Source organism: Copadichromis virginalis, linkage group LG5 (assembly GCF_057382275.1).
Source record: "Copadichromis virginalis isolate Kocher_CV1m ecotype Utaka linkage group LG5, C_Virginalis_male_GT1.1, whole genome shotgun sequence".
Classification (NCBI taxonomy): domain Eukaryota; kingdom Metazoa; phylum Chordata; class Actinopteri; order Cichliformes; family Cichlidae; genus Copadichromis; species Copadichromis virginalis.
The window spans coordinates 25,638,080-25,662,525 of record NC_140622.1 but is presented as its reverse complement, the minus strand read 5'-3'; the positions used below and the strand labels follow the sequence as shown (position 1 = coordinate 25,662,525).

Here is a 24,446-nt window from a genome sequence, read left to right as displayed (position 1 = left end):
ACTTTTTCCCCACATAGGACCAGATTGGTTTCGATAGCTGTTTGTGTTGTTTTGTTTTGTTTTAGCCTTAATAAATATAGTCATCATTAAAAAAAGGGTGGGGGCATTTTGTATTGAAAAGTGTTAAGGTGGTTCGGGTATCTGTCTTGGATTGCTCCTGGGTGAGTTGGCTCTCGGTTTGCTGCTGGCCCCACAACCCAGCCCTGGATAAGCCTTTGTCTAATATTGAAATGAGCTTATGATCTAAAACATTAAATGTGACAAATACGCAATAAAAAAAATTAATAAATAATGAAAATTTGAGAGGGGGCAAATGCTTTTTCACAGCACTGCACCTGTAAAAAAAAAGAAAAAAAAATACAAAAACGTAATAGATTTTTTGGTAATTCTTTACTAAACGCAGTGCACATTAGTCACGACATTCTTAAGATTGCTACAACAAGTAAATTTGTGCATAGACTTCCATACAGTGAAAGTGAACAGAGTGACAGAAGACAAACATTTTGTTTTAAAGGACAGAACAAAACAAAGATATAAAGGAATGACAGGAAACTTCCCGTTAAACACATCCAAAGAAATATTCATTCAAGGTTCCAGTCAACCAGGGTGACTTGGGCACTGTTTTCGCAGACATTCATAGTTCCATACAAATGTCCATACATCAGTCACACTCACAAATTGTCAGTGAAATTCAGAGTTGCACCCATCAGGGGTGTAAGAGAGGACATGGCAGACTCGGAGCTTAGGTCAAGTGAAAATCCAAATACCTTACAGCAAGTATGTGTTTAACCCGAGGGTGAGAAGCATCATTATTATGGTGGGTTGTTGAGTGAAGGCAAAGGGGATTAAATGCATTATTTGAAATATTACCAATTTTGGTTTTCTGGAAAAATAACACAGCTGAGGTGCAGGATAATCCTACAGTAACCAAAAGCTAAAGACATTACTGTCTCATCTGCCAGTCGTCAATTCTCTCAACTCATTCTCTCAGGCACATCAGACTCTCCAGGTGTAAGGCACGTCTCATCTCTCACATCATCTCACATGCACATTCGCGCTAGCGCTCTCTCTCTCTCATAGTCTCGCGCCCTGTCTCACACTCTCGTTCACCAAGAGGCGTTTGGAGTTGGATTCTCTGGGATCTTTGAATGCATCGATGGCCGGTCAACTTCTGGCGATCGTCCAGCCGAAAGGTGCACGCTAAAGCCCCTCTGAGCGTAGGCATCTCAGCCGGGCGTTGAGCCAGCCAGAGCCTCCTGCATTTTAGTGCGAGCCAACGCGTAGCGCTGCACGATCTGCTTGATATGTTCCTCCTCTTCACGCTGCAGAATCCGCAGGAAGTTCTTTAACTCGGGCATGGAGAAGGCATGCCACTGCAACCGAGAGCGAGAGAGAAGTTAAATTGGTATATCTGAAGGTGAACGATCCATACATGTTGGATGTAGAGCTGTTTATGTTTTACTCACATTGACTTCGCCAGTTTCGTTCTCTTTCAGCACAAAACTGAGGACTTTCTCATTCGGTCCAGCGCACAGACGCAGACGAAGGGGACGCTCGGTATCAGACAGCTTACGGATATAAACTGGAGGAGAAAGAAACCATTTAGCGATCACCAAACACATTAAATAAAAAAAGAAACGAAATCACGATTTAATGTTAAAGCAGAATACCTTGGTCGTGACGCTCGCTGCGCTCAAATAGAGCAAACTTAGCGGGATTGTCCACAACGGTGAACTTCTTCAACAAAGCCTCGATGACCTCACGAGCCGAAGTTCGAGAACTTATGTGCAAATGCTTGGACGCGTCCTTCGGCAGGTAGAAAGAGGTGCGCCGCTTCACTCCGCTGGCCCGCCTCCCGCCTGTGTCGTTGCCTCCTTTCTTTGGGGTGGGAACAGACACGGGTCGGGCCAGCTTGAACTGCACCTTTATGAAGCCGGTGTAGGACCCATCCTTGTTCTGTTAAAGGGAAAAAAACAAATATTAAACTAAAAGATAAAAATGCTTTGGAGGGAAAAGCAGGGATTTGTTGTGAAGAATCACAGCTCACCATGTTCATGAACAGATTGCTGTTGATCTGAGCATTGTACTCCTTCACTTTCTGCTGAATGTCCACCACTGTCAGCTCCTGCTTACTCAATTCAATCTGTTCATCCTGGAAGGAACAGAAGAGTTACAGTCTTTAACCACCAGGTGTCAGTGCTCACCTCAAAAAAAAGCAGGGACAAGCCAGAGAGCAGGACAAAACACTGATTAGCAGAGGAAAGGCCCTTTATATGATTGTGTCTTACAGCATTACAGGGATTTTCCCGCTCAAAATGAGCCTTTGAGAGGGTGACTACACAAGACCATGTCCCCGTGGCCACTTACTCAAGAAAAATCTAAGACATTTTCTGCCTTTTTATTTTTTTCTGGACATTTGATAATTAAAACGCATCTTAAGCTCAAGTGAATTAAACCCCATTTAAAAACAACTGGTTTAAAAATCACAGTTCTGTTGGTTTCCCTTTGGTGGTTGGCCAAAATCTTTTTGGTCAACGTGGGAAAAAAAATTATATGCAGGAAAAACCCTGCATTAGTGTTGAAAAAGCCCAGTGTTCATTTTTAGGGTGTTTTAACAAGGGAGGGAAAAAAAGTTGTAATGTCAGTCAAATTTGATTTAAACAAGTCTTCCGTGTTTTTTTTCTTCAGCAATACTGCTGAAACACGAGAGTAAAAGCTGGTTTTAACTGATGTTCGGCATTTCTAACAGCGAACACCAGTTGCATCAGACTTTCAACTTCCGGACAACGCAGCAAAAGAGGCGAACACAATGATGTCAGCTCTGTCCAATCCAGTTCAGCGGCTCTGATGCCTCCATGTAGGAGGGCTGATGGGAGAAGGGAGGGAGGAGGAAGAGGGAGGAAAAGGGAGGGGGTTTGCAACTTGCAGCTGTTTGCAATGATGACTGTGGCCAACGGCTCTGCGCTGCATTCCTCAACTTGGTGTTCATGTAAAAATAGCCACCCCTCACAGGCTCTCACAAGCGGGAGAGACAATGCCCTCCTCTGTTTTGCAGGCACATCCTGTGAAGTCAGCTGCCTCAGCAACCGCAAACTCCCAGTCATGTTTCAGTCATGCACATTTGCCCCCCCAGCAGATGCAGGGCTGCCAGATTAAAAATCAGGTTTTCTTGTGTCTTCCAATTTACACTATAATTATTCATGGTAGGGGTTTTCTCAGGAGTAGTAGCCAATATTGTAGATGCAGGACTGCCAGTAAATGTGAGATTAAAAAACAAATGCGAATTCTTATAGGCTACCTTTTGCTTAATTATCTGCTGAACCACACACTGCCTAAGAAAGATTGTTAATTAGACATCCAGAAAGATCCATAGCTGCAAATGTCTAGGGAGATCCATGGGCCGTAGAGTTAATATGCTGCTGTTAAACAAATCAATAAAGTCAATAAGTGGTGGGAGAAAATTATGCACAACTGTGCCTCTGCCGGCTGGCAAAGGGAGAGTCAAATATTTCTACAGTAAACTGTACCCACATCTCACAGGAAAGAAACCCGATACCCATGTGGGTGTGCGTATGACTAAAAGATAAGAAAATGAAGAAATCCAAAACACTCCATGACTCATGTGTGACTGAGAAATTAATGTGAACAACCTGAGAGTCAATGAATGGTGGGTGTTTGGCTGGAAACTTGAGTGCGTCACAGGTTCATCTGTGGGTCTGTGCTTGTTACAACAAGACACATATATACCGGTATGTGTGTGTAATCTAGACGTAACGAGTGCTCATTTGCATTTTAAAAAGTTCACACAAGTCTTTAACCTGTTTACTTAGAACTAGAGGAACTCCACCCTTGAGCCTTGCAGGCTTGCCAACTATCTAGTCTGCTGGGGTTCCTTTGAGCAAAACAACTCATTCCCAGCAGCATCTACAAAGTAGGACGCCCAGCAACTCATCCCAGAAGTAAAAGAACACAAACACAACTCAATAACAGACCCAACACTGACAGCTAATAAGCAGAAATGGGGAAATAACGCGAGAATACAGTCCTGCTGCGAAACACCCACAGTTTCACTTCCCCTTTATTTTAAAGCTAATGATTTTTATGAAACCTATGTGTTTTTAAACTTGTAAAATTTCTCACCTGCTTAACTGCGGGACTGACAGTATCTTTTCGGATTTTGGGGAAGAAAGATGTCCGGGCGGTGAAGTACTGCTCGAACTCGGAGTCAGAGTCCGAGTCGCTGCAGTAGCCGCTGCTGGTGGAGCTGCCCCAGGTCATCTCAAAGGAGGGAGTTTTATCCGAGCTGCTAGCCGCGGTGGTCATGCTGACTACCGGCATATATCCAATAAGAGAGTCGGGAACCTTTAACTTTACTACGCTGTTACCCCGAATCGCTCTCGATTGAGCTTAATTGGAATTTACTGACTGAACTATGCCTTACAAAAAGTCCTAACCGGCAACAGTGCTAGCTTTTAACGATAATATTAAATAATCTCGCGCAGGACAAAATACCGCTAAAAAATGTCGACGACTATCAACAAGATCTCACGAATCTTCTCCTCAAACTCAGCCTACCAGCCACGTTTCCGCCGTACAAACTCTGTGTGAAACAGGATGTGTGCAGGTCCCCGCCCTAGATGCCCCGCTTCCTTCCCCCGAAGAGGCCCCACCCAGGTCCGCTGAGTTTGGAAATACACAAACCGCTTCAGCCGGCGGTGATTGGACAGCACGGGAAATACCAAAGCCCTCTCCTCTCCTCAAAGCCCTGTTTCACCCGTCTTTCTGCCCTTTTTTCCCAGCGTGGGGGTGCTGCTGGTGGACCTTCTGTGTCCCCACGGACCGCTGACCCAGTCATGTGATGCTGGGGCTCGCTGCTAGCATTTTTTAACTTTTGCACTAAATACAAATATTAAAACTGTATTTACCATGCCAACCTAACGTATCTAACAGTTATGTAGCTTTATTATGTTTTTATGTCTCGTTATTCAGTGTTGATCAATAGAAAATTTAAATGGTGCTGTATTGATTATTTTACTTTCTTAGAAAAATGCCATCCCATAACACTGGAGCCTACAACTCCCACAATGCAATTCATTATGCTACAGCCCTACAGCAAACTGATATTCCCAATGAGAAAAGTAAAGACCACCTCTGGTAGATTTTGTTTATATAAATACAAAATAAATATGGGGCTGATTACAAGTTTGTATACAGCAAAATGTGTTTACATTTATTCACGATTAAGGGACCATGTCAGCTGCACAAGGTCTAAAATAACAGGTGTACTAGTACACTTATTAGACATATACCCATTAAATGTAAAATTAAAAGGTGGTTCTTGTGAAAAATACTCTCATCATGGCTTTGAATTTCACTGACTTTTAATGACTTCTTTGAACTGTCCTTTTTTCCCCCAGGGTGGGGATACACCTTTAGTTACTTTAAAAGAACAAGAATTGGGAGAACGGGTTTGAATTATTCTGGGTTTTTTTTGCCAACATGAAAAAGATTTGCTTGACACAAAATAATAAAGAAGTCTGGGAAGGCAAATTGTAGATTTCAATAAGTTGTGAAGGTTTCATGAAAGCATTTCTAAATGACTTGTACTGTAATTAGTGTCACCACTTTACCAAGATCGGGAAGAAGAACCAAACTTTCACCCTCAGATGAAAGGAAATATAGTTTGGATGTTCATAAACAACCCAGGAAGCCTGAAGCCTGCCCTGGAAACTGCTTGAACACTAAGAAGATGCTTACCAATAAAGAAGCCCCTGCTCCAAAACTAATACGGTACCTTCAAGCTCGACTGAAATTTGCAGTTGCCCACACTGACAAGCCAAATGCATTCTGGAGAAAAGTCATATGGTCAGATGAGAAAAAGATTGAAATGTTGCCCTCAATAAGACTTATGTTTGAAGGAGTAAACAAAAACGGTCAAGCACGGTGGCAGTAGCATCATGTTCTGTGGCTGTTTTGCTGCAAGTGGTACTGGTATATTGCACAAAGTGGATAGAATAATGGAGAAGGAGGACTACCTAAATTAAATCAGCAGCTGTACCGTTGAAACTTGTGCAGAATTAGTTGTTCTAGCAGGACAATAATCCCAAAGCTACATCACAGCTTGTTTTTCAATGGAAAAAGCAGGCTAGCATTAAGCTTCTGGAATGGCCTTTTTAAAGCACCGACCTCAAACCCTTTGAAAATTTGCTTGAAAACACGTCTGTGCCAGGAAACCAACCAATTAAATGAAGTCGACCAAGAAGAGTGGTCAGACAGAATCATGCCAGAAGCTTGTTGATGGAAACCAAAAGCTTTGCATTAAGGTGCTAAGGAACATTTAATGAAATACTGGCTTAGTTGTATATGTACTTCTGAGCCCATGTGGATTAGAGAAAATCCAAAATTCAGACTTCTGCACCGAATTCTTGTTTTTTTAAAGGAATTAAAGATGAATGCTGTCCAATTGTTCCACCCTGGAAAAAAGAATTGTTCAAAGAAATCATTAAAAGACCAAAACTACCATCACATTCATGCCCACGATGAGTCTGTAAACTTCTGACCACAACTGTAAGTGCACAAATGCTAAATATGGGTCATTTAGGCCTGGTTGCTAGGAAACACATCATAACATCTGATATAGATAAAAGCTTACAGGGCTTGAGACATACCCGTGTTTCAACTTGGTAGCTCAATTTGACGATTTGTTGTATTATACCAAGATATGAGTTGGTGACTTCTAAAGAATTATTTCAGCTTTTGGGGTGTAATTATGTCAAGAAGGCTGGAAGTATAGCAGTTAGCTAAAAGACATGTGCCTGAACACAAAGGAAATGTAAGAAGTCACCATAAGAATCTTTCCTGTTTCTACTACCCATCCCCCACTAAAAGCATAAATAGACTCTGTCATGAGTATCCACTTCCTGCAAATCCATCTCATTTCGAACACAGACTTTCTGTCTCGTCCGTCAGTAGTTTGTCTAAACTCAAGTCGAGATAAGCCAAAGTAATTACCCCAAACCTCCCTTAACATAAAACTATACAGTTGTACAAGCTATGAAACAATCCACATGATGAGCACATTAAAAGTCACATGAAAAAGCATGATCCTTAAATCACTTCATCCACCTTCTTAACCACTCGTCCAACTTAGGGTCACGGGGGTGCTGGAGCCTACCCAGCTGACACGGACTGGAAGGCAGTTCCTGTTTTAATAATGATACTACTGTTTCACAGTCAGTTTCACCAAAATGCGTTTCACATTATTCATCAGTTGCTTATTCTGGGTATTTTCTTCCCCTCCCCTGATTTTAATTAATATAGATATAATATGTTTTATTTTTTTGATGGCTGTTCAGAAAATACAAGCAATCTAAATATATTACAGCGAGCACTGAAATGTTGCAATGACATTTTCTCTCAAAAACGCATATCAGTCTGAAAAAATAAAACCCCTAAATGAATGAAAAAATATAGCTGTTGATACAGACAGATAACGTATGTGCCATACTGTAGCGAATCAGGACCAAATGCAATTTTTTTGTTGGGGGGGGGGGGTTGTTTAATCTTATTGTAAAATCTGTAAAGCTAGACTAAAAGCAAGATCAGCTTTTAGTGTCAAAACAGTTTCTGGTCACACATTAAGTAATTAGGGAAAAATGCAGCTCTGTGTTAGATTACTAATTAAAAGAGAGAAAAAAAACTGCTCCAGCTGCAGCCCAGATTTTCAGTTCCTGTGTGCAGCAATGGAAAAACCTCCCAAACCAGCAGGGGAGGTGTTACTGTGAAATGACTAAAGATGAAAAGACTTATGTAAAAGTTTGTATATTCTGTGGCTAAATCTAGCTACCAAATAACTAAAATCAGACACGTTGACAAAATTGCTACAAAATAACCGTCATTCAAACTGCAGGACACCAGTTGTTTAGTTTGGTTTTTTTTGTCCAGCCTTTACAATTTCTGACAAAGTCTTATGAAAGTCTTGCCTCTGTTCACCTAAAACATCCATAGTTTTCACAGACAATATGTTATGTTATAAGGTATTAACATGTTATATGGAAATAACACTGAGAAGAACCTCAATTCAAGAGCAAGCAGCACAGTGATTCAAGTATCTTTGAACAACTCTTTTCATCTTTGTGCATTTAGAGATCAATAAGGAGAGGGTAAATATGATCAGATATGTATTAAAAGGAAATACACTGAAACCTGCTAATGTGAACTAATGAGTTTTCCGGTGCTAAACCCAGAAAACCTCCATACTGCTCTTAGATTGAGCCGACCAGGACTGATTCAAAAACAAAAATATTTGTGGTGCATCTGAAGTTAGTGGTGGCACACTGGTGTACAGGCATCTCAAGCAGTCAATATGACTGCAATAAACATACATTTATGTACTGGTTGTGCATGTCTATAGCACAGGTATGACTCGGTGTCATCTTTATTATTCAAATATTAACTAACAGTTCAAAATATTAACCTGAGCAGCCCACTCTTACTGAGCTAAGAGTGAAACATTTGAATGATAGTTTGCAGAGGGTAGTATTGCAAAAATGTCAGTAGATATCTGTGATTTGTTTTTGGTTTTTAATGCTCTGAATTTGACTGTTATTTTCCTGGCAGCTAGTCATTTTGCTATTATACAAGGACTGCAAGTGTGCACACAAAAGCTCAAATACCAACATGTTTTTTTAGCCATGCCTTGGTGTCGGCTTGCTCAAGTTTATGTTTGTAGTTATATTCTTTTGATAAGTAACAGGCGCTTAATAAAGTGAATAATAACAGCTAACATGATGAAAAGATACCTGCTCTGCTGGATATCTACTGTACTAAGTTCCCACTTAATGGATTATACTACCATGGTACAAAAAAAAAGATTGTGATGGGATTTCTTCTACTATTGAATACAGCAGCCTAACTGGCCTTGAAAAACCCCATTAAAAACAGAATAAAAGATTTTCTCTGAACCCGTTAACTAATTCCTGGTACTTCATACTTATATGATAGGAAAATCTAAAAATAGTTTAGCTGCTTGTTCTGAGCTTACAGTTTATGTAAGAAGGAAAGTTTTCAGAGATTTTAAAAGTTAAGTACATTCTTATTGCTGGTATAGAAATTAAGAGGATAAAAAGCAGGCAGGTGTTGCTAATCAAATGAACTTAATAACTGATCATCAGCAAGATTGAGGACCTCTATAAAAGCAGATGTTTTGGTAGTTTGCTGGTCTGAAGCATTCAGGTGTGTGTTAACATAATCCTACAATCTCTCCAGCAAATTCCACCCAGAGACAGAGCAATGCTCAGCAAAATAAAAAGTATTCCAACCTCAGACTCTACAGGCCTCAGTTAGCATGTCAAATGCTAAAATTCATGACAGTACAATTTGAAAAAAGGTCTTTGGACAGATGAGATCAACGTGGAAATGTTTGGCCACAATGCATGCCTGGCGAAAATAGAACAACGCATATCAGCAGAAACACCTCATACCAGCTGTCAAGCATGGTTGTGGAGGAGTAATGATTTGTGCTTGTACAGCAGCCACAATACCTGGGCAGTCACTGAGTCAACCATGCACACCTAAATAATCTAGAGTCAAACGTGAGGCCATCCATCATCCGTATCACAACAGCAAATCTAAAACAGAATGGCTGAAAAAGAGTCAAGATGGCCCAATCAAACGCTTGACTTCAACCTACTGAAATGCTGTGGTCTGATCTTCAGACAACTGTGCATAAACTAACAAACCTCAACAGTGAAAAACATCGCAGAAGAGTGGACCCAAAATTCTCCCACATGTGTATGTGAGAGACTGATAAAGTCATACAGAAAATAATTGCGCAAGTTATTTCTGCTGAAGGTGGTTCCACAAGCTACTGAATCATGGGCTGTACTTTTTTTCACAGGAATCCATAAAGTACTATTCAATTCAATTTTATTTTATTTATGTAGCACTAAATCACAACAACAGTTGCCTCGAGGCCTTTATTATGGAAGGTAAAGACCCTGCAATAATACAAAGAAACCCCCAAAATCAAACGACCCCCCTTATGAGCAAGAACATGGTGACAGTGGGAAGGAAAAACACCAGTTTTGTATTTAAAAAAAAACTTCAGACAGAACTACTATTACTACTACTGCTATGAAAGCTTTCTTTTTCTGAACTAAGACATAAAACTAATGCTGTAGATTGGACAATACCTGTCTGTATTTGTACTTTATGCTATGCCCAATAGACAATGATTCTTATGAAAATTTGTTGCTGTAGTGTGCTCTGTTTTTTTTTCTTGAATGTTTCATATTCGCACATAGGTTTTACAACAGGCTTAAGTACTTTAAAAACTGACATTTCACTTTTGTGACTGACTAAACTAAGCCACATTTTACAAAAAGTGTTCAAGGTAACATTTTCTGTTCCTCTGCAGACAAGCTTCCCCTTTGAAAGACTTTACTTCCCCTGAGCAATGTTATATTTGAAATGTTTGTCCTGTCTGGAGTTTCAATGCTAAGAGTAAATACAACTAAATCTGAAAGAGTGGTGCAACTTTCAGTTGATCGTGTGCAGTTAGTAAAGGGGTGTGAACTGTGTGCATTTATTGTTATTGTTCCTGATTTCTTTCCTATCTAGTACAGTAACATGCAATCCAAAACAGGCAGTGCATTGCATAACATGCAGAGTGCAGAGGTCTTAAGAAATGATGTATGTTATGCGGTGTAAAGTTTGCGACATTGACGCTAGCATAAAAAAGCAAGTGAAACCAACTAGCAACGCAGCTGATTAAGAACAAAGGTGGTAGTAAAGTAATAAAGGGGCGCCGTGTCAGCTGTCAGCTTCCTAATGCACAGCTCCTTACCACGTTTGTGTCCGTTTCTATGGTGTACTCCACGACACATGTGGGGTCAGCCAAGGAGCCTCGTTCCCAGCTGCAGTCCAGTTGAATCAGGGCACGGCATCGGTAGTGACATGTGAATTTACAATCTGTAAATGAAGAAAGTCCTAGAGTTTAGACTCATGTTGCCATACATGAGAATGTGCAAAATGAAAGTCATAATGTTGTGTAAGTGTGATTGCCTCTCCTCTGCTGGAGGGTAAAGGTTACTACAGTTTTACCTGCAGTTATTCACTGTTTTTAGTAAAACAACAATGTTGTTTTGATTCCCTGCCTCCTCTGGTCTGCATGTTGGAATATCCTTAGGTAAGATACTGAACCCTAAATTGCCCGGCTGCATTCACTGGAGTGTGAATCTTAGATTAAAAGTGCTTATGCATACAAACGAGTGTATGGGTGAATGCAGCAGTGCTTCAATAGTGTAGAAAAGCATTATGTAAGTACCAGACCGTATAGTCACGTATATAAAATAAATTGCAAATACTTGAAGAAATATAAATAGCAATTCCAATCAGCTGAATGCAGCTGTGAAAACATATAGTCAGCTGGAAAGCTTATGTCTCTTTGCAAAGACTGTGACAATGTTTCCTGTTCAGGTTACAGTAAGGGACCCCTATTTCCCCACACTAAATGCTTTGTACAAACCACTGCTCTTTATTTAGGTGGGTTTCAGTTAATGAAACTTTTGCAAATGCACATATGAGTGTAGCTGAACCTCAGCCTAGACAATAACCAAACCCTTAAGTGTATGCAGGTTAGATACTGGGTAGATGTGAATAATTATAAAAATTGTACAGGCAACAATTCTCTTTATTTTTTCCAGAATGTTAACATAGAGAGCATTTATGTTTATTTAGTATGAAGCCTTGTTTAAGCCATCAGGCTGGAATGACTGTAATCTGGGCTTGCAGGTACACTGGTGGTTGCCTCTTCCTCTGTGTTAGTAAATTTCCTCTTTCTGTCAGTACGCTCATTTCATGCAAATGCACCAAAGCACTGACACATGCACACACCCAGATGCACAAAAAGCATATGTAAGCCAACTCACTGACACACCGCAGGCTCTGCTTGTAAAGGCCCCAGATAAAGTCTCCACACAGGTCGCACCACGTGGGCTGAGCGTGGCTACAGGGTTGGAAGTCGTGGCCCTCTCCTTTCTCCTCTGTGAGCTGTGGGTCCTGGCTGCTGCTCAGGACTCTGATAATGCCCACACGACTCAGTAGGTCTGGGACCCTTCCCGGGCTGATCCTCAGGGCGTTGGTTCTCTCTAGGCGCGGAGGTGAGCACGGAGCGCGCGTCCCCGTCAGCTCTATCTGCTCTTTGGTCGACCTGAGGTCACGGAGCTCGATGAACTCCTCCCAAGACATTGTGTCACTCAGGGCCGGGTTTCCTCCATTTTTATCACTAACTGACAAAAAACACAGACTCTGTATAATCAGAGTGCAACCTGAAATCATGAAGTTAGTACATTAAGCTGAATTAACACTAAGGTACCAAATATGAATGTACTTAGTAGTACTCTTAGTAGGACAGTTAGGTTAAACACATAAAGAGCATAATGATGTTATATATTGTCAAGGTGCATTCTGACTGTTTGGCACCATTGCACCATTAATAGTGCATTATAACTTAAAAACGGACAGTTTTTTATGCAAATCTCAAGTCTGCAAATTCAGAAGAATAAAAGTTTACAAGCAGTGAAATATAAACATAAAGCAGCATAAATAAAAGAGTATACAGTGGGAGAAACAATTCATTGACTGATTATTTGATTGATTAACTGATGAATTTGTAAGTTTGCTCGCTTGAAAAGAAATGAACAGTATCTAATTTTTATGGTAGTTTCATGTTGAAGGAGAGAGACAGAATACCAATCACAAATCCAGAAAAACCCCACATTGTATCAAGTCATGAAACTCATTGAGTAAGGTAAATATGTAATCTTCTACAACACACTCTGACTTCCATGGATTGGCTGTGTGTCCACGTGACAATTAATCGCTCAACCAATCAGTTAAACATACTCTTAATGTCATTACATGTATAAAGTTCACTTGTCTCCAGATAATCAGTTTCTTCTTTTATTCGAAACTCACTATCACCATAGGCAAGACCAAAGAGCTGTCCAAGGCTCTTTGGTCTGGAAAGGGCTAAAAGAACATCAGCAACAAGCAAGAAGCTTGACAAGAAGGTGAGAACTTTCGGTCTGGATCGCCATGCAAGATCTTACCTCATGTGAGGATGATCATGAGAAAGGTGCTCGATCAGCCCAAAACTACATGGGAGGAGCTTGTTAATAATCTGATGGCAGTAGGGACCAAAGTTGCTGAGAACACCATCAGCAACACTCTACACTGTAATGGACTGAAATCTTGCAACACCCACAAAGTCCCCCTGCTCAAGAAGGCACATGTACATTTGAAGTTTGCCCAAGAACACCCAAGTGATTCAGAGAAGGTTTGGGAGAAAGTGCTGCGGTCAGATGAAACCTTAATGGAGCTCTTTGGCATCAAGTCGACCTGCTGTGTCTGGAGGAAGAGAAAGCATGGAGGTGGAAACATTATGCTTTGGGGTACAGGACGATTTCACTGCACTGAGGGGGCAAACAGCAGCCAGGAAACCTAAAGGATTTGGAGAGTTTCTGTAAAGAGGAGTGGGCCAAAATCCCTCCTGAGATATGTGTGTGTGGGAAGAAAACCTGGTGACCAAGTACAAGAAACGTCTTACACACTTACTGTGTTTGCCAACAAGGGTTTCTTCAACAAGTACTAAATGATGTGTTATTTGGGGATCAAATACTTATTTCACTGAATAACATGCAAATCACTTTTTTGGGGTTTATTTTGGGGGGATTTTTGGTTGACCTTCAGTCTTTCTCCATTAAAATGAAGCTACGGTGAAAAGACTTGACTAGACTAGACTTTTCATTTCTTCGTAAGGGAGCAAACTTACAAATTCAGCAGGGGATCAAATAATTATTTCTCCTACTGTATGTGGCATTGTTCATTCCTACTACCTTTCAGTGTGGAAAAACATATCTGTAACTGTAATCAAACTACTTTTTATTAGCTCTGTCACTTTGTAGTTGTTTCGGTACTGTGGTCTGTTGACGGTCAGCCACATCTCCATTCAGGGAGGATGCGCGTCCACAAAATAATTCACACTCACGTAACTTCCAATCATTTTTCAAGTGGTTTAATTTGGTGTTTATTTTGAAATCCTGGGGGACCACCCTCTTTTCTTGTTTGTTTAAAAAGAAAATCATGGAAACGCCCCTGAGTACAAATACCTTAAAACTTTAATAAAATACAACGAAGATTTGTAGACTTGCACTAAGTAGTACTATTGCTTTCTACTTTAGTAATTTTCCCCCTCAAACCACTGTCATGTAGAATTAAGCCTAACAATAATACAAAAAGCTAAAGAATGTCAAATGTAGTTCAGTTTAGTAGTAGAAATATATCAGCTCCGTGTCCATGAAAAAAAAACACACGCGGGGAGATCATTCAAAACCTAATTCCCAACACAGCTGCATATTAAACTAGTCACTCATAAACAGCGAAGTGAAACAAAATCCAGTGATTTTAAGTCTAACTCACCAAAACACGGGAGAAAACAGCCCCGTGGCTACCGCTTTGTCTCAAAAGTTCTTCCATCCGAGGTCGAAAAGAAAAAAAAACTTTCCGCTGAAATGTCTTAAGGTTTCCAAATAACGGAGGTGTGCAGTCTCGGCGACATCTCTGGAAATAATTTCTCATCACCAGCCGCTTACAGCGAACGAAACCCCGGGCCCTCCTTTTCACGGCAGAGCCGGAGCACGTCTTTCAAGATGTTACCCATCTGTTCAAGTCGGACTGCGGCGCAGGAGGAAGCGGCCCATCATGAAAAAGAGAGTGAGATGAGACTGAGCTGCACCGACATCCGGAATGTTTTCAAACAGGGGGTGCTTCTGAGTCCCGAGCACAGCTGAGTGGGCGTGCAAAGTCCCCCTCCCCACTCCTAAAGCCACTATCTGAACGCATCACAGACCTGAGCTTCAAACTGGGTGGCTCTACCTAAAAGCAATAGGAAAATGGGTTATTGTGGTATTTTGCTTCGTACCTTCTCTGCATTGCATACAAAGGTCAAAACGGTGCTGTTGGTGAAAGAGAAGATGCAGCGCTTCCCTGGCACTTTGATGAAACAGGCAAACACAGATGCATGCAGGTTTAAAACTTTATTGCAGTTTGATTACAACGTCCTAAATTCTTCAACAGTTTTAATGATAAAAGAAAAAAGAGTCTGTGTATAAATGTGTCGGGCTACTAAGGAAACACACTGTTCTCTTTCTGTCATCAGCCACAGAAAGAGCCGTTTGGTCTCCCTCAGCTGATGATCTTCTCGGTGGTCTCGGTCATGAGCTGGCAGGCTTTCTTGTGTTTTGGCCAGTGCTTCACTTGACACTCTCTGAAAACATACATCAGCAAGATAATAACGCAGACATTTAGCACATTCTAAACAAAAATATGCATTTTGCATCCAATACTGAAGAAACACACCTCTGTGTACTCCATTTGTTTCTCAAATGTGTTTAAATTTCTTTCTCAGTGCCCCGGCGAGGCTTACGTCAACTTTATCAAAACCTTAGGAGCGATGAGTGAGAGGGGGAAAGTACTGAGCCGCTCTCACACGTGACCTTTTGATATTTTGAAAAGAGAAGCAGCACATTTGTTTTGTCTTACTTGTGGTAATCTGCAGGAATTATTCCCCTTCAGACACCTTTGCAGTACTGGAAGTACTTTGTGTGGTTTACGTGAGCATGCAGGAGGCAGCACACATGACACGCATTCGCTACCAGTGGTAAATGGACTGGTTTTTATATGGTGCTTTTCTACTCTACCTGACAACTCAAAGTATTTTATACAACTTGCCACATTCACCCATTCACACAAACACTTTTTTTAGCTTTTCGAGGCTGGCTTCAAAAACAAAAAGTAAACGAAAAAAACGCAAAAAGTAAATTAGGACTCCACCCTCTAATCTATATAAGGTAACTGGCTTCTAACCTGGCTTCAAAAAATGAAAACGGTGGTGACCAAAAACTAAAACTAAAGCTGCAAAGTCCAAAACCAATGAGCTCATGGTGGTTAAGGCCATCTTTAATACTGTTAGTGACTCTCACATGTGCACTTCTGCAGGGAATCTTTGTAGCCTACAACGTAACCTATGGAAGTGGCCAACTTCATTGCTAGCATTTATGATTATTGTGTGTGGTGCATTATGTGTAATAACCATGTGGTCATGTCCTGGTGTTTTGCATGTAGTGCTGACAGAGTCCTAGGAAGGTGCAGGACTTTCATGCATGTGTTAAAACAGCCCTGAGCTTTGCCTTCAGGCTCAGCTCAGAGTCTGTCAGTACCTGTGACAGTACCACTCTCCTCGGCAGCGAGAACATCTCTTTGTGGCCTCTCTCCCACAGGATCCACATTTTGGTTTCTCAGGAAGTAAACTCTCCATTACATCCAAGTTGTACGTCTGGGCCAGCCTAGTTAAAACAAGCGCTGATTATTCAGAGCGCCTGAGTCGTTTCTCTGTTCCTTCTCTAATCAGTCAGACCTGTGTTTTCAGTGTTACCTCTGGGCCTGTTGTCTCAAGTCACTTTCAGATGGGCTGAATGTTTCTTTGACTTGATACTTTGCTATTGCCTTCCACTTTCTAGAATTCTCACTGATAATGCGGTTCCACATTTCTGGGATCTATAAATAGAGTAGAGCCGAGTGTAAATGAACAGGCACATTGTTTAGGTACAGGGATAAGTGAACATTTGTGAGTGTGACTGCACCTGCTCCAAAATCAGCTCTTTTTTTGGAGGGGCTGGATCTGAAACAGCAAGATGAGCCAGGAAACGCTGCAGATCCACCAGATTTGGCAGCTGATCAATCAAGACATCAGTCAAGAAACCTCTGAGCTGTGGCACATGAATGACAACAAATACAGTGAGAATAACAAGAATAACAATGTATGAATCATCAGTTTACACAGACTGCATAAGAATAAAATGTGATTACAGGAGGATGCACATGGCTGGCTGGTTATGTAATTAATGGAGCAGGAAGAGGATGAGAAAGCTCATAATAGGAGGAAACATCTTGGTCAAAACAACCCTTGGAAACTGAATGTGTGCTCTAACAAGGGAGGAGATGAGATATGATGCTGGAGGACAATAACCCGGCACTCACACACTTGCCAAACACCAGATTACAGCTACTATCCAGCAGCCATTTGGACGGACGAGTTGATCCAATTTAATATCAGCACAGGCAATGAATGACAACAACTCTGCATGATCAGTGCATCTAAAGTTATAATAAAACAATCATCCACTGTATACCTTCAGAAGCTGGCTCTTGTTGAAACTGTTGAAGTTGTATTTTCTCTGGAATTCTTCTTTTAGCAGCAGATTGTAAAGGGAAAGCCAGACCTGACCGTCCAGTTTGTTCATTTTTAAATGATCCTCTACAGGTATCGTCTGCCACTTGCCATCAATGTGCTTTTGCACGTTACCTACAGTGGGAGACAATGAGTAGGTTATTGAATAGTAAGAAACTTTAGCAGGTGTGAAAGGTAAGCTTCCTGGCTTGGGTAGCTTTTAGAAGCCTTTAAAGTTTTTTTTTTTTTGTTTGTTTTTTTTACCAGTGATATAGATTAGTAGATCAACACCAATCTCATGTTTGAGGTGATACCTTCTCTGCAGCGACTCCAGGGGCAGTGGTCAATCAGCTGAACCAGTACACAAGGAAGGTTATGGGTGCACAGCATTCGACTGATAATGCTGATGCTGCAAAGAAACACTTTCCTTTGGTCAGCTGCAGCGTGTTTCTCAGTGTAATACTGAGTATACTTCCACTAGAACATAACCAAGTGAATTCCAGGGCGCCATACCTGTCTGCGTGGTCTGTAATGTAGCGCAGCACTGACACGGCTTTCAGAGAGATTTCAAACTCCAAAGCTGCACTCTGCACCTGCAGCTCCTTCAAGAAACAAAACAAAGCGTTCAAAAGTTTGCGACAGACTTCGGCGAATGTGTCAAACCAAAAACAAAACATACATTCTCACCTCTAGAGAGGATGTCTGTTTGTGTTGGTCATATGTCACAGCAACATCCTTAATCGCTTCACTCGCCAGCAGGGTGAGTTTTCGATGGCAGTAATCCACCAAGTCAAGAAGAGAGTCATCTGCTGCATCACATGAATCCTGCATAACAAGACACAACCGCTTGAACACTTGCCATAATGCTTAATTTACAATTTATTAGGGATGGGTATCGTTTAGGTTTTATCCGATACCGGTGCCAAATCGGTACTTTTGAAACGGTGCCGGTGCTCGAACGGTGCTCAAACCGGTGCTTAAAGAATGGAGAACACAAACTTTGTCCAAAAACCTCTCATGTTCAGCTGGTTTTTTGTAAAAAGATAACGGTGTTAGCCTTTTCTGCAGCTATGGGGCATATATGGTATCACTCTTGGCTGGAAGCAGTGCTTAATCAATGGAAAAAACACAAACTTTGTCCAAAACCTCACATGTTTAGCTGTTTTCCACTTTTTCTTTGGTCATTTTAGCCTTTTTGGCCAGGGTGAAGGGAGTATCTGCCATCAAACAAGAAGACAGCCGCATGTAGCTATGATGATGTTTGCTAGTTCACCTTACATGCATTAATGTAATAACGTGGTTAGCCTACTCAACGTAAATTACACACGAACAACATTAAGCTACTCGCCCAGAGAAGAACGGCTGCTGCTGCCATCATCATCCTCATCATTTCTGCTACACTGGCAGGGCTAGGGGCCAGGACTCTACTCTTCGTGACCCGCTAACTCCGGGTCCGATAACAGGCAACCCATGCACAGTAGATGCGCTTGGTGTGAGGTCTCGCAGCAAGCTATCATATGGCGCATTTCTGGGCTTTTAAAAAAAACGCTATGCGTCGCCAGGTGTTTCATCGGATTTGAGGTGTTACCTCCTTTGACAGTATCACAGTATCAGCTTAAAGCACTTGTTGCAGGCTGCTGAGTTTGCATATTTTGCTGTGAAGTACAGCCAGACTTTTGACCGCTTCGCCTTGGACATTTTTAATCTGTAGCTCTGCTCTAAAAGAACGTACGTACCTGGACCCGCCTACTATCCTCGGAAACGTAAAATGATTGGCTAGAAGTGTATCACAGCTCAGGAAAAAAAAGCACCGAAATAAAGCACCGAAATGTGCGCTGCTTTTCGGTCTGGTTACTACCGTTTATGTCAGAACCGGTGCCATCATGGCACCGGACACCGGTACCCATCCCTACAATTTATGTTCTCAGAGAATGACAGTCCGTGCTTTCTTGGTGTGTGAAATGTTTTAAGATATGTAGGGATTATTTGAGTTCTTACTGACCTTGTGAAACATTATGGTTTCAAGTAGATTTATGATGGTGGCTTCATGATGGATCTAAAAAGGAGTCATAACAGAACACATGAAACATGAGCAATGTGAGCTGCTCATTTAACATCTCATTTAACACTCACCACCATGTAAAGATGAAAAGTCTTCTCTGGATTGAAATCCTCCAGCTGGCATAAGATGGGAAACACTTTTTTCTTCCACACCTCAATAAGGATCATCTCATGGACCAGGATGTGTATCTGGAAAGGGAAAGGAATCACTCCCCTCTAAGCACTTCTTAGAAAATTGTAAAAGGGCTTGCGTAAAAGCTGACATTTTATTATTGTTTATATGCAGTTGTGGCAGTCACCTTTCCAAATGAAACCAGGAGGTCCTTGACAAACTCATCGTGCATGGCAGAGGCATTCAGTATTGCCTGCATGTTAAGTTTCTCAATATAATCATGCTGCTTGAACCATCTGCTAGCACACAAAGACAATAAAAAAGCATCACTTCTAAAGGTCGGAATCACCAGACAACCAATGACATGATATTGTCACAATACTCATAATATTACATTAGTGTTATTCAATAAGATAAAGTTATGTTTTGATGCTGAGATTGTCAACATACCAACACTGTCACCAAAATCTGCTCTATATGTTGACATAAGATGGAATCAGTCTGTAGACAGTCTGCGACTGAATGGGGTCAAGTTAGCAATTGAATGCAATCAGTTACAGCAGCTAAGTGTGTAAATCATCGAATATCACACCGAAATGCACAGAATTAGGGTATACTTATGGAGTGGCAGCAGGGAGTCCAATTTCTGTCCCCAGAGAGAAATTCAAACATGAGGAAGCTACCTCCAGATTTTATCAGGATGTAATGAGGAGCGAATCCAAAAGCAGGACACAGAATCTCTGTATGCAAAAGTAGCTTTATTGACTCATAAAATGTGAACAAAGGGTGCTGCAAAAAACTGGCAGGAAACCCCAAAACTAAAGACATAGAGGGAAAACCAAGTCATGAGATGGGAAACCAGGGAATCAAATGAAGACGGACAATCTGACCAAGACACAGGAGAGGAAAGAATAAACCAAAGCAGGAACAGAAACTAAGTAAAAATACAAGAATGCAAAAGCTAACACACAACAAAAATCCCAGTTAGCTCTAAAATAAGTCTGATTTAACTCTCAGTTCCTTTTAGTCAAGGCCCAGGGCCTTTATTATAATGAAGTATAACTTCTGATTTGAATATTCTTTACAGAGAATCTTATCTGTCTGGACCAGATCATCTCTCTCTTAAGTATTTAAAAGACACATATTATCAGGCTCTCTGCTTCAGTGCATTCAATTTCAAACAATGCTTGAGTAAAGTGCGTCAAATTACGCAAATTAGAGTGTCAGTTTTAGTTTGTGTAGATTTTAATCTATATTTCAAGAACTTGAAACATACACTGATTTCAAGGAGTCAAAACTAACAGTGTTCTTTGGCAGATGTTTCCTTTTTGACAACCAGTCAAAAACCAATAGATCACATAGATTAAAAGCTATTTTCAGGAGAAAAAAAAAGAGCTAATCATGCAAGTGAAGACGGTAATAATGTGGGTTAATAACAAAATCTATCAGAGACATATTAGGTTTATGTGGTTGAACATTCACAGGATGCAGATGTACATATTTCTCAATATAAACATCACAAGACGACTACATGGCCAGAACCTCAGGGGATTCACCACAACATGCAAATGACTGATAAGCCTCAAAAAAGGACCAGATTTGTCATCACAAATAAAGGGAAAGAAACTAAAAGTAACCAACAGAAGTTGATGAACAAAGATCTGACAAAAAATCTCTATCTCTTTCAAAATGACGCAAAGAGGAAGTGGAGAAAATAGAAACGCGTCATGAGCTGTAGAGTCCTGAATGCATTTCTCTTTTATACTTGACCACACTGATAAGTTTCTTTATATGTGCAGATTTTGGGGAGACGCAGTCAACGTACACACATATTCACACAGCTAGACAGTGCTACGATGTCAGGCAGCAGCTGCATGACCTCTGTTATGGTGCCATACACAGGCAGGCTGATAATCATGAAAAAGCCAAAAGAGGAAAAAGAAGGAAGTCAGACTGGGAAACTAAGGCAACTTTACTTGTGTCTGAAACGAAGCAGAAAACTAGGACAGAAGAGACATTCCTGTGTGTCTATTGAACCTGTAAAGGGTATTAATAATGTATTTTAATGTATTACATTAAATCCCAAAGTACAGTTAGGTCCATATATATTTGGATACTGACACAAGTTTTGTGTTTTTACTTGTTTACTGAAACATATTCCAATTACAGCTATATTATGGAGTTTCAGCCCCTTGAAACATGTGCCACCCTCTTTTTAAAGGGACCAAAACTAATTGGACAATTGACTCAAAGGCAATTTCATGGGCAGGTTTGGTCAATTCCCTCATTATGTCATTATCAATTAAGGAGATAAAGATTTAGAGTTGATTTGAGGTGTTGTGCTTGCATTTGGAAGATTTTGCTCTCCATGCAGGTGAAACAAGTGATCCTTAAGCTGCAAAAACAGAGGGAAAAAAAAAACATCTGAGAAATTGTTACGAGTTTAGAAGTGGCAAAGTCTACAGTTAGGTCCTGAGAAAGAAAGAAAGCACTAGTGAACTCAGCAACAAAAAAAAGACCTGGCCATCCATAGAAAACGGCAGTCCTGGGTGATAGCAGAACACTTTCTATGGTGAAGAGAAAATGTTTCACAACAACCAAACAAGTGAACAACATTCTCCAGGAGGTAGGTGTATTAATATCCAAGTCTCCCGTAAGGAAAATATTGCATTAAAAGTAAAGCCGCTGCAGTAAAGGTCTGGCGGAGCATTAAAAAGGCGAAATCCCAGCATCGGGGGGTGTCCATGAGTTCAAGACTTCAGGCTGTCATTGCCAGCAAAGGGTTTTTCAATATTAGAAATTAACATTTTATTTTCAGTTATTTAATTTGACCAATTACTTTTGAGCCCTTGAAATGAAGGGATTAAAATGCTTTAGTTTCTAACATTTTTAGCCAATCTTTTTGTTCAACCCACTGAATTAAAGCTGAAAGTCACTTCAACTTCATCTGAGCTATTTAATTTAAAATTCATTGTGTTAATGTACAGAACCAAAATTAGAAAAAGAAAAGTGTCTCTGTCCAAATATTTATGGACCTAAGTGTAGCAGATGGTTTCCTGCACATTATAAAAAATTTTTTTTAGCTCTTGATGCTTTTATTACCCAAATAATTGGTATATATATTGATGTGTTTATTTCACAAAGGAATGATATATATGGTTGAATTAAAGAGAAGGGGGGGGGGGGGGGGGAGCTCTGGCTGCTGCACTTTCATATTCAATATGAATATCAGAAGGTCAGAGTTGTATTGTGATGGTTACTTCTCATTGACAAAAACTGATGGACAAAAGCATCACCAGAAATAAGTAAGTGTTTGAAATGTGAATTTCTTGGCTGAGGGCCCCCTCCAATGCTCAAACCTACAGTCTGCATGGGTTCGCGGCAAAAATGCAATCAGCGTTATTTAGTTATATATGATAGCAATATTATAACTACATCTGAATCTGACGTTTTGCTCAATTTCAGCTGTTTAATTTGCACCACTGAGTGCTTTGGGTTGATTTTTTATTTTATTTTATTTGTATAACAAAGCACATTAAGCTCCCTTATTTAGCATTTAAAATCTGTACTGGCTAATGAGAAATAATCTAATATAGTCTCTATTTATTTATCACATTGTTTTTCTTTCTTTTTTCCCTTTTTTGTACGTTCCATCGTGTTTACAAGCTAATTTAACTCAGGTGCAGAGTTAGTTGGTTCGTCTCACCTCTCTGAGCCCACTTCCTTGAGGGAGAAAGTTTCCAGACTCTGGATAAAGCCTTCCGCTTCAACGGGAAGAATCACTGATGTATCCATTACGTTGAGAAAAGATATTACGCAATAAAGAAATAAATGACTTGTCTAACTGGAGCTTGAGTAGACTTGTTCGTACCGTTAACGGTTCGAAGTTAGCAACACGAAGTGTTTCCGGTAGTTGTCATGGTTACGGAAAACCAAGGGAACGGTGCAGGTTTTTTTTCCCGCCATAGAGGGGCAGCAGAACCTCAAACAAATACACAACATAATACAGTTGTACATTTCTGGCAAAACCTTAAAAAAAATCAGTTATGTCAATAAAAATAATCCAAGGTGAGTTGTTGTGAAATATGACATCATCAGCAAAGCGCCAGAAAACTTTTTTTTTCCTTGTGCAGACATCATATTAATTAAACTAAGTAAATTATAACTAAAGCAACATAAACAAAATATTCCTAAAGAGGGTCCTAGTAATATCAAGATACTAGACCTGCAGAAGATAGTCTGCTCATAGGCTGAGGAGGATTTTATCCATTAAATGAACCATTACACTCTCACAATAGCCCAAGGTTCAATGTTCAAACTCAACCAGGATGGTAATAATAAAACTAAAATGAATGGATAACAAGAAAATGCTGAACACATAAACAAAAAAAAGAATAAAAAGTAAAATACAAAACTATGATAACCAGCTTATTGTAAATTAACCTGATTACCAGCTTCACCCTGTTACAACTGGTTTCAAAGTTTTTAGAGTAGCTAGTTCCTTTTTAATGGATGTCTTCATCATACTCCAGTGATTTTCTTTTTGGTGACTCAAAGTTTCCCCTGTTGCTCATACTCCAGAGTATGCAGCAAAAGAGAGACAGCCTAACCTGCAGGTGACTCATGATGATGACTTTCCTGCTTTTTTCCTCACAGTCCTTGGATGAAGTTAGTCTTTACTAAAACGGTCTGTCCTTCAGGGCTGAATTTTATTCAATAAAATAAAAATGTGTAGCAGCTGCACCTGTCTACAATGTCCTCATGGCAAAAATCAATCAGACCATACTATTTGGATTAAATCATTCATGTTGTTGGTCAAAACAAATTATTTTACGTATAATGTACTCTAGTTCGTACATATCAGAAAGTTGTTAAATCACCAATTAGATAGACCCTGTTAGTACTGGTTTGGACCCACTTTTGGACTGTTGCAGCAGAAATTGAGATCAGACCAGGCAACATTTTTCCAGTCTTGTTGTCCAA

General features: G+C 40.4%; 2 protein-coding genes across 6 annotated transcripts; both read right to left on the bottom strand.

The window, feature by feature from the left end:
* Positions 1 to 371: 371 nt before the first annotated feature.
* Positions 372 to 14,794, bottom strand: LOC146709841 (ras association domain-containing protein 1-like). 4 transcript variants are annotated; one of them, XM_085457008.1, is made up of 7 exons: positions 14,482 to 14,794; positions 11,931 to 12,290; positions 10,847 to 10,971; positions 2,048 to 2,152; positions 1,671 to 1,956; positions 1,467 to 1,582; positions 372 to 1,373 (listed from the first exon to the last, which is right to left on the bottom strand). In XM_085457008.1, the coding sequence occupies exons 2-7, from the start codon at positions 12,247 to 12,249 to the stop codon at positions 1,227 to 1,229; spliced, it is 1,098 nt and encodes a 365-aa protein (XP_085313134.1). In that variant the 5' UTR covers positions 12,250 to 12,290; positions 14,482 to 14,794; the 3' UTR covers positions 372 to 1,226. The 4 variants fall into 4 exon arrangements, with proteins under 4 accessions (XP_085313134.1, XP_085313136.1, XP_085313135.1 ...); XM_085457010.1 differs by having other exon boundaries at positions 11,931 to 12,286; XM_085457009.1 differs by lacking the exon at positions 14,482 to 14,794 and having other exon boundaries at positions 11,931 to 12,329.
* Positions 14,795 to 15,083: 289 nt separating this feature from the next.
* zmynd10 (zinc finger, MYND-type containing 10) lies at positions 15,084 to 23,391 on the bottom strand. 2 transcript variants are annotated; one of them, XM_085457004.1, is made up of 12 exons: positions 23,170 to 23,391; positions 19,651 to 19,762; positions 19,424 to 19,540; positions 19,293 to 19,346; positions 17,978 to 18,115; positions 17,804 to 17,892; positions 17,605 to 17,699; positions 17,253 to 17,425; positions 16,704 to 16,829; positions 16,496 to 16,617; positions 16,281 to 16,406; positions 15,084 to 15,328 (listed from the first exon to the last, which is right to left on the bottom strand). In XM_085457004.1, exons 1-12 carry the CDS (start codon positions 23,256 to 23,258, stop codon positions 15,247 to 15,249), a joined length of 1,323 nt encoding a protein of 440 aa, XP_085313130.1. In that variant the 5' UTR covers positions 23,259 to 23,391; the 3' UTR covers positions 15,084 to 15,246. The 2 variants fall into 2 exon arrangements, with proteins under 2 accessions (XP_085313130.1, XP_085313131.1); XM_085457005.1 differs by having other exon boundaries at positions 19,651 to 19,759.
* Between the last annotated feature and the right edge of the window lie 1,055 nt (positions 23,392 to 24,446).

What these genes read in the sequence shown, in the direction of transcription:
- LOC146709841 (XM_085457008.1), bottom strand. Translation starts at nt 12,249, where the DNA reads ATGTCTTGGGAGGAGTTCATCGAGCTCCGTGACCTCAGGTCGACCAAA. An exon ending in GCAGAGCCTGCGGTGTGTCA is followed by an intron (nt 10,972 to 11,930) that starts GTGAGTTGGCTT and finishes CTTCATTTACAG; the next exon opens with ATTGTAAATTCACATGTCAC. An exon ending in ACGAAACTGGCGAAGTCAAT is followed by an intron (nt 1,374 to 1,466) that starts GTGAGTAAAACA and finishes TCTCGGTTGCAG; the next exon opens with TGGCATGCCTTCTCCATGCC.
- zmynd10 (XM_085457004.1), bottom strand. Translation starts at nt 23,258, where the DNA reads ATGGATACATCAGTGATTCTTCCCGTTGAAGCGGAAGGCTTTATCCAG. An exon ending in AAGAGCTGATTTTGGAGCAG is followed by an intron (nt 16,618 to 16,703) that starts GTGCAGTCACAC and finishes CTCTATTTATAG; the next exon opens with ATCCCAGAAATGTGGAACCG. An exon ending in GGAGAGTGGTACTGTCACAG is followed by an intron (nt 15,329 to 16,280) that starts GTACTGACAGAC and finishes GTATGTTTTCAG; the next exon opens with AGAGTGTCAAGTGAAGCACT.